Genomic DNA, 10,442 nt, shown 5'->3' with positions numbered 1-10,442 from the left:
AAAAAGAGGGATAGAGAAGAAGAAAGAGCAGTGAGAGAGAAAAATTATCCAGAAAGTAAAATATCCCATGTCTAAAATATACTTTGGTCAAAACTCTACAGTTCAAACAACCAATAAAAGATCGCACTCAGTATGATTTTCAAAAATCTCTGGGGCTTTAATTTGAGCATGCGAACATCAAAATCGGAATAAGCGTTCTGTAAAAAGAGTTTTTTTTTGTTATTTTTCTTTTTTGGGTCGATTTTGATATACTACATATATAAACAACATATTTACACATACATACGTACAGGCGCACATACACTAACATACATAAATTGTTCAATTCATCGATCTGAGTAAATTGGTATACAACACATGGCTCTCCGTGCCATTAATTTTACCTTTAAAGTTAAATGTCTCATATAAAAAATACACTTCGACAATATTTCAAAATCTAAGCCACTAATCAAAAATCCACTCGGTAGCATTCTGGGGGAGCACAGTAGCTTCCGTTTGCGTATAAGATCATTCAAATCGGATATTGCGTTCTGTAAGAAAGGTGCGTTAGTATTTTGCGGCTCTTACATACAGACAACATACATACACATACACACACACACACACACACACACACACACACACACATACACACACACATACACACGAACAGACATTGCTCAGTTCGTCGAGCTGAGTCATATGGTATATACGATTCGGCCCTCCGGATCATGCATCTATTTTGCGTTTTCCGACCGATTTTATAACCTTTGTTTAGTATAGCAATGGTAAAAACACCTTTTCATAACTTTTTCTATAGAGATGTCCAGTTGGCTCCTAAAAACGTATCAATACATGATATTTATAGAAAATTTTCCTGGGAAAAATTCTTCTAAAGATCGCAAGGCGCTACCTTGCTTGTGAAAAAAGACATTCACCCCAGACTGATTGAATATCTGACGAACGGCTCACCATTAAATTTTACAGCAATACAAGCATCGTAGCGCCTTACGGTCTTCAGAAGAGTTTTTCCCAGGAAAATTTCCTACAAACATCATGTATCGATATTTTTTTAAGAGCTAACTTGACATCTCTAGAGAATAAGTATTGAAAAAGTGGATTTTCCCATATAAAAACGTATGGAAACTTAAAAAATCGGGCGCAAATCGGGCGTTTTACTGATCGATCTGAAAAGTTACACAGTTGTTATGGGACCCATGCGGAACACGAAAAGTGCATGGGAGCTAACATTTATTTTTTGTCCCACCCTAGTGGACACTCTTGAAAAAAGATTTTTCTTAAAAAATTTTTTTTAGGTCAGCATTTTTCACGCATTTTGCTTTTGAACGCCCATGCTTTTATAGGGAATTGTTTATGAAACATTTTCAGCGTGCTGAAGACGAAAATAATTTTGTTAGAAAGAAAATTTTGCTTGAGAGAACCCGCTTTAATTTGTTCTTAAAAGTTTTAGGTAACCAAATTGTCTTTAAATGGAAAATTGAATATATTTTTTAAAAAATTTAAGATCACCGATTTTTTTTAATTTTTTTTTTGTCAATATTTTTTTTCAGTTTACGAAATCAAATTTAATTTTTTTTTCAATATTTTCAAATCATTTCAGACAATTTCCTTTAAGTCATCCATTAACGACTTTTCTCTATCTTCTGTTATTATTCAGATACATCGACTTATAAAGAAAACCTTATTTCTATGCAGATGACTCTTACCAGGCAAAAACCACTCTTCAAATTATACTGATTGGACACTTAAACTGTATTATGTCTCACCAGAAAGCAATGTCTTATCAAAACACGAAATCCACTTTTTCCATGGCAACCAAAATAACAGCGGCATCGACACTCCGAAAGCAACAACTTGAGAACGAGTTACTAACATATCATTTTGTTTTGACAATATTCTAGTTAATGTAGCTACAATCGGGCAACCCCAAAGATTTTTGACTTGCAACGCCATCTCTGTGTCAGGCACTCAGGCGAATGATTTTTCATTCATGTAGTATGTGCTGTAATATGTGTTATTAGTACAAAATACATTTTAATTGTCTTTTCAGTCGCCATAAATAATTTTTGCTCAAATTCACAGGTTTAGGAAGATCATAAACCAGTTTCGTTGAATTATACAAAAAAAAAAAAATTGAGGTTGCATACCACGTAAAAATATTATGGAACAAATACTGCTTTTTAAAATAGAATAACAGGCTTTTTTATTTCGGTTACGAAGTTATCTAAAGTTCATTGCTTGAGAAGTATGTGCCAAAATAGCATATAAGTTGGCATATTGACAAATATTCATGTGGGATACGGCGTTGCAATATATCGTCGGTTACGATCAACACTGACACAACTCAAAAATCATAGTTTCGAGGAAAACGCGTTTGAAAATTAGCGTTAATAATTTATTTCTTAATTTTCAAGAAAACTTCAAATTTCAAGATTGCCAACATTAGTCAACATTTTTGCGATTATCATTTATTATTATGAGCACGTTGTGCAAGTTAAAACCTTACTTTTAATAATTTTATAAGAAAATTTCGATTTGTGCAGCAAAGGCACTTCTACTCATAACTTTGGAGTTTTTATGAATTTCGAAACGGGGTTTTGTGTGGAGCAAATTTACATTGTTCGGTATCGTTCGCTATCAAAAACTTAAAAATGCAAAACTTTGAGTTGTGCCAGTGTCGCAGGAAACCGACAATATGTACATTAATGAAACTGAAACAAATAACTTTTTTGTTTTAATTTTAAACTTTTATATGCCAACATGAATAATTGATGGATGAATGAAAAATTGAAATATTGATAAGGACAAAAATCAAACAAATTTATCAACGTGTTGTATAGGTTTATTGTAAATCGAATATCACAATCTCATCATTTCATTCTACTAATCTGATAACCAGTGGTGGGCATTATTCCGCTAATTCGCTAATTCGCTAATTAGCGACGCTAAAATTCAGTTAGCGATTTAGCGATTTCGCTAATTTTTGAGCTGGTTAGCGAAACAGTTAGCGTCGCTAAAATTTTGGCCTTCGAAACGCTAATCGCTAATTCGCTAAATTTTGTAGAAAAGCGACAATAGAAATATTTAGAAAAACTGTAAATTGCTGATGGCGTACGTGAATTGCTTCGAAAGATGAACATACTTTACTGCGAAAGTTACTTCTGTCAGTTTTTTTACCCTAGAATGGAGTTCCAGTTATCGTACAAGCCACAGGAGCATTTTGAAGAACAAGCACAAGGTCTAGATTGAATTTTCGGCACTCTAAGGACTTTAGTAAATTGCAATGCGCTTGAAATTATGACAACTTTGGTTCTACTTTTTCGATTCAGATAATAATTGAATTTTTATGAAAACATTCCTAAGAGTATCTATTTTCAATGCAAGCTAAATAACTTTTGTTATTCTTGTTTTTACAAAATCAAATATGAATACCGTTTCGTGAACCTCTTATTTGTTTTCGTAATAGTAATTGTTTTCGTTTGTTTAACCAAAAAAGATCAAAGTGGTCCAAATCCTACAAAACATGAGCAATGAATATGGCGATATGACTATTTACATATTAAGAAGTTAGCGATTAGCGATTAGCGAAAGTTCCACTAATATGGGTTTAGCGTTTAGCGATTATCGAGCTAAATTTTCCGGTTAGCGGCTTAGCGATTAGCGTCGCTAAATTTTGGTTTAGCGGTGCCCACCACTGCTGATAACAAACTTTACCATTTACGGTAAGGACGATATCCACCATATCCTCTGTAACCTCTATAGCCTCCGTATCCTCCATATCCTCTATATCCACCATATCCTCCATATCCACCATATCCTCCATAACCTCCATATCCGTAGCCAGGTCCTCCATAGCCAGGATAACCACCATAGCCAGGATACCCGAAGCCCGTTCCACCGACCAGACCCAATTCGACACCAAGTCCGCCTAATCCAATTCCGAACTGACGCTTCTGACGAACCGATTGCTCGACATTACTGTCCGCGTCATTAACCTGGGCAAGATCGACCGCTGCATCATCCACCGTTAGTCCCACGGATGAATCATCGGAGGCTACCGCTTCTAGCGGTTTATTCAAAGATGCAGTGTCATTCAATGCGGTCGACATATCATTCTGCGGAAGAGTAATGGCCGATCCGATGATTGCCATTACAAGTGCGAGACAGATGGGCTGCATTGTATTGAAATCTGGAACGGATAAAATATGAAATATTTGTTGGGAAAACGAAATGATCAGTTTGAGTGTTTTAAAATTTATTTGCATGTTTCAGTTTAACACTATTCCAACATCACATCTAAATATATCGTGCTATCCGTCATGGATTTTTTTTCTTTTGTCTAATCAGTTCCTTTAAATATTCAATGAGTATAACGAACAAAATTCTTCGCAACACTTGAAACCATATTTGTTTTTACTATAATTTATTAATCATGCAGATTCGGTCTGTTGATTATAGAAACATTACTTAGTCACTTTGGCACTTTGTAGAAATAAACTTGAAATCTTTCTTATTTGCATTTGATACTGGTTATTCCTGAATCACTATCGCTTAAAACAATTGCAGTAACTGGAAGTAATTCAATGAAGTTTATAACCGAAATGAAGTCACGAGACAAAACTAATTCACAGAATATTCCAGTAATATTCACATCAACACACACGAGGTAGTCTCGAATTTTTTTAGAATCACGTGTACTTTCAGTGTGATAAATAACTAACCTCTTGTAGCTCTTAGCTTCAATGGTAAACTACTTTAGTCATAACCAGATCTCGAACCCTTTAAATATAAAACGCGAATTTAACAACACTTTGTTTACAAGTTTAATCACCAGAAAACTCATCCCCCACAATTTACACATACGTACAAGAACTATTCCTATTAATCAACCTGTACAGGGCTGAATCGAAGGGACAAAACATTATCATCGCTCTACCACGCCTCATCACTTTAATCCATATAAAGTATGTTTTTGAGCAAGGTCGTCTTAAAAAGATCCCCGCCAACGCTGAACGCCAAACATCACGCGACTCATATTGGCTGCTGCGGTCCATCTATCCGTATAGACACGGACCGCGCGATCTCGAAACCGTCATCATGGAAGCTTTCCTAGTTTGTTAATAAGATCGCAAAACAACAACTCGTCAGCTCCTTTTATCATTATGACTATTCGGCTACTGAATTGTTTACATTACAACTCCAGCCGGTACCGGACGTAAAAAACCCTCTCGTCTGATAGTTAAGGTAAACCTAGACAAACTATTATTCATGTGGATCAGATGTTAGTTGAAAGCTGTACTGGCGAGGGGAAACCGAAAATGGGGATTCCTCTCTGTTCGGCATTGCCATACGCAAGCGGCTCAGTCAATAACGTATAGCCAAGAACATAAACAAGGAAACTGGATTGAAGTGTTTGTTCGTTGAAAATCGTGACAACAGATTGATCAATTTGGGACAGAAAAGGCAGCGAATAGAATACGGTGAGACTTATTAGGCTTATTTTGAGATTATTAACTATTATTTTGACATTAACTTGCTATCCATTGTTGTACTTTTTGGATTGGTGTAATAATCTTTTGAAAAATCTAACCTATTTGAATAAGATTTATGGAGAAAGGTATAAAAAAATCGTAAGAGTTTCTCCTCAAAATTTCAGTAAAAAAGTCATCCATTTTTTTCTAATTTTTATTACGATGGTGCAAAAAATGCTAACTGGAATGAATCATAAAAATTGTTGTGAAAAACTTAACTATCCTTCGCCTGTAGTAATATTGTTTTTCACCAAGAGCTTGGTTGAATTGTAATTGTTCTTTAATATTTCTGGACCAAAACATACTTCGAATCGCATCAAATTTAAGTAGATTTAATTTCATATTGGTTTTGTTCAAAAATAATTTATTCAACAGTAGTTTTCAGTCGGAGCAAAATGAAAAACCAGCTGATTATCTATATAAATTAAAAAAGATCTTTTAGGAAGACAAATTTAAGTGGTAAATTGGTATCATTATGCACTCAACTAATGGAAAAGCGACAGAAATATATGAAAAAATCAATAAAAACACGTACATGTACCTAATCATTTTTATTATTTTATTACAAACCTCTTACCTCTCTAACCTGGTTACTGACTCTACCATCTACGGTATGGATAATATCCGTATCTCCTATGGCCCCCATAACCTCTATGACCGCCATAATATCTATGACCTCCATAGCCGTATCCATATCTGGGATATCGCCAGCCTCCTCCATAGTGACGCTTCTGGCGAACCGCTTGTTCGGCTTTACTGTCCGCATCATCTATCTGGGCAAGATCGATTGCTGCTGTGTCGGCCGTAAGTCCTACGGATGGCAAGGCAGGTGCCTCACCTTGGCCTGTTGGGTCACTCAGTAGAGCAGTACCATCTTTCGGTACATCACTTTGCGGATGCGCAATTACTAATCCGACCATTGTGAGCACGAGAGTGATACTGATGGAATGCATTGTACATATATAAAACTAAAAAAAAAAAGATTCATAGTTTCATAATTTGGGAAAAGGTTTTTTTCAACTGCACTTTTAACGTGTTTCCTGATGGGTTTGAAATTTACTCAACACCTTAAATGAATTCTACTTTTTCTCATTCTTCAGGGAATAAACATTTTCGAAAATGAAATTATCAAAATACTAAAATCTGTTCCAAAATTTGGCTAATCGTGTGGTTAATTCGTCTAAACATCACTTGCTTTGGTACTACGTAAAAAAAAAATAATTGCACAAATCACTCTAACTTAACTTTATATAATAACTTTCCGGTAAATCAAAACGGTCAAAATGACTAATTACTAACCTCCTTTAACGTTCGATACTGGTTACAAACTACTTTACGAAAGCCAGTACACGTACCTCTTATATAGGAAATCCAAAAACAACAACAAAACAATTGAGGGAAAGTACCTTCGAGAATCTTCTGATTTTATCGCAATGAATTGGGGATACATACAATCGTTACTTTTATTCATCAACCGGTTCTGAACTGGAAGGAAAGAAGAAAACATGATCCCCTGTCACCGCCCCACCTTGCTTCACATAAAATATTTCTTTAGTACGATTTCAAACAGATTCCCAACGAACCTCAACGTCATGAGCTTTAAAACCATTTGCTGTACCATTGTTGCGGTTTCTGTTCTGTCGTCCTACAGTCACGTAGCCTAGAAGTCCACCTATAAAGCAATACCATATCTCATAACAACCCTGCGGTAACGTTCGTGACAGCTATTCTGGTTATGTTGTCAATTTACCTTTGTAATGGTGGGTAAATTCTTGCGGGTGGAAATTACCCGATGTGTCAACGGTTTGTGAAGCCTAGAATAAAATCAACAACGTAATTTAGACGATTACTGATTAAAAATCGTGACAAGCTTACGTTTGACCAAGGTCATCATAAGAAGCTGTTGAAAAGGCAACAAAGAATTATTAATTGTGTGTTATAATTGTTATCAACATCAGATTATTAAAAAAAAGAACAAAAACAGCACAGTGTAATTGAGGACTTTTGTATTCACTCATACGCACAAACGAATGCGTAACTGTATTAATACAGGGTAAGGATCGGATTAAGCGGGGGTCCACTATTTTCATCAGTCGAAGAAAACGAATCGCAAAGACCTGAACTTTGATCAATTGCGACAATTTTAATGACGGAAGCAAAAATTCTAATTAACTAGCTGTTAGGGTAACGGGGGTATTTTGGCCAGCTTTGGGAAGTGTTCGCACAGTTCATTACAAACAAACACCATTTTTCAACATATATATCGACTCTATTATACCATTGTTAAAAGCTAAGTGTCTATTTTAATATACACCGTTCAACAATGCAATATATTGAAAAATATCCTAGGAATATCAAAATTTCTACGAAGTACTAAAAACATATTTTGGTCCACCGAATTTTTACTTTGGCCCACTTTATATCTAGAGACGTGTATGGAAAAAGTTCGGCCTAATTATATTTAAGATCATCATCGGTATTTTCAGAGCAAAAATAGTGGGTTTGAGGAGAACATCCTTCTGCTGTGATTTTTTGTAAATTTAAGGCATTTAAAAATGAAATGATTTGGTTCATAGCGGTTTAACAGGCATTCTCATCCAGTTTCATATAGTTAAATGTGATAAATTAAGAAGTAATTACCTGTAAATTGTCACAAGCTACTTCTTTATTCACGTGCAACGGCCGAACGGTAATCAAGGGAGTTGTCAAAACTTGGCATGGCCAAAATATGTTTGCTTCAGACGGAGGCAAACATATTTCGGCCATGCGTTTAATCATTTTTTCAACTTTTTCCAGCATGTTAGAGTATACAAACTGTTTCTATGACATTTTATTGATGTTACTACAACAACGAATTGTTTCAAAAGCATACATATTTGTTACAATAGCTTCCGGACGTTGACTTGTATATTACCACTTCCTCTTGACTTTGGGTTGACTCAGCCATGACTTTGAATATTGTAACCAACGGTTTCAAAGGGACTGGCCTTGGGTCTTCAACCCAAGCTATTTGCAACACTCACGGGCAGTCGTTCTCCTTCGTTTGGCTCTGTAAATCAGGCTGACAGTTCGATTAGGTGACAGAAATACTACCACTACCAAATTATTTGGCAGCGGTGTACTTCTGGGGCTGCGTACCAACCGTCATACCTGCCCATAGAATGGTGTGAACGGACCCCGAAAAATAAACATCAGGGACATTCACTAACCGCGTCCTCCGGAACCCAACTAACGCAAGCGGATGCGGAGGAATTGTCAAACTTCGGCTACTTTTCGCTGATGTAAACTCCCTCCTAACAACCTTTAGCTTCAGAAGCTTGGCTGATGGGGAGATGTCTTGCTTCTGATCCCGACCTTCGACAAGAGTAGAAGTGCGCGGCGCAGTCTTAAGAATATTTCAATCGTTTAAAATTTATAATATAAAAGGAAGTGTTGGTCTTACCAAAGGCAAAGAAGATAACAAAAAAAAACCCACAAGGATACACAGAAAATTAAGTAGTTAAAGTTAGTACAGAAAAGTAGAAGTGAGCACGAAGCTAAATAATACACATTGCGACTTAGAAGCTAGTGCACGCTGTACGACTTAAAATATAAAAACAAGAAAAAAACGGAAAAGGCCTGATATGGCCTTTTTCCGTCTCTTGGAATCAATTTCCGAGTTTTATTTCGCAGGAACAGAAACCCCTGAAAAATCCGCCTTCAAGCTTAGAGGTGTTGGATTGTGTCGCTATATTCCACGTGCTGGCATTTCTGCGGTACAGGTCGATTAGGGGTCCCTGATCGAAGAGGCTATCGGCCTACAGAGACGAAAAACAGAAAGGCCGTTGAGTCGAATCAGTCCACGTGTTGGCATTTCGGCTGTCCAGTTCGACTAGCAGTCCCCGATCCAACAGTTAACCAGACGGCGGAGACGAAGACGGAAGAGCGGTTTGATCGATTCAGTATCCAAACTCACGGTGGGTAAAGCAACATCCCGAATGCTGGAGTCCCGACGGATTGACTCGGATCCTACATTGGCAATCGTCGTCCTTCAGTGACGAGTGAGACTAGAGAAGGAACCCACGGGACTGTGCTGAAGGCAACCAGGAAGGAAATAGTATTTAACGGAAAATTTGTGAGTTGTTCATAACCGAAGTTAAGCCTAGCAGATAAAAGTTTATCGCAAGTGTCGTGCGTGAGTCCATACACTTTCCTTTTTGTTTTGAAAAGTTCGCTGTACTCCGAACCGGTAAAGCGGTTTCCAACCCTCGCTTGTTTTAGGTCGGTTTAAAAACTTAGACATCTCTCGGCTTGTGAGCATACCTTCTTTGTTAGGGTTCGCGTGTGTAGACGGGCCACAGTCGACCGCTAGTCTTTGTCATTGATTCGCGAAAAGTTCCCATTCACATCTGGGTGAAATATTTCCGGGCTACGTGAGATTGAACAGCCTGATTTTACCCGCCTTGGGAGAAGAACGACCCCGAGATCGCTCTCCCTACATTTACCCCGTGCGCGTAGGGAGGGATGAATTAGAGAGTTACAATATGTATGAACTAATTCCAAAATAACACTACCAAGAGTCAGTTTTTCGCCGAAAATTATAGTGTAGTATGATTCTTAGGTGTGTTATTCAATGTTGCATGCATAGTTTTCTAATATTCATTGAAATTATCAGATAAAATGCGTAAAATGTTACCGGGTGGGCCAAAATATGCATGTGGGCCAAAATACCCCCGTTACCCTATACGAACATTAAATGGTATTATCACATAAAAAACAACCAAAATTGTAACCGATTTCTGAATGTAGAAGAAAACAAGAAAACCCCCTGCAAAATGTTAAACCATTATGTACTCAGCAATTTCAACACACGTAAGTTAAGTACTCGGGGGGTACCCGGTTACCCAACAAAATGAAATGCTTCTTACTTCT

General features: G+C 36.9%; 1 protein-coding gene across 1 annotated transcript; it reads right to left on the bottom strand.

Annotated features, from left to right (window-relative positions):
• Positions 1 to 3,710: 3,710 nt before the first annotated feature.
• Positions 3,711 to 4,151, bottom strand: LOC129728262 (keratin-associated protein 19-2-like). Its single transcript, XM_055686690.1, has one exon. The coding sequence runs from the start codon at positions 4,149 to 4,151 to the stop codon at positions 3,711 to 3,713; it is 441 nt and encodes a 146-aa protein (XP_055542665.1).
• Between the last annotated feature and the right edge of the window lie 6,291 nt (positions 4,152 to 10,442).

Source organism: Wyeomyia smithii, chromosome 3 (genome assembly GCF_029784165.1).
Source record: "Wyeomyia smithii strain HCP4-BCI-WySm-NY-G18 chromosome 3, ASM2978416v1, whole genome shotgun sequence".
In the NCBI taxonomy this organism is placed as follows: Eukaryota; Metazoa; Arthropoda; class Insecta; order Diptera; family Culicidae; genus Wyeomyia; species Wyeomyia smithii.
This window is presented reverse-complemented; position numbering and strand designations above follow the sequence as displayed.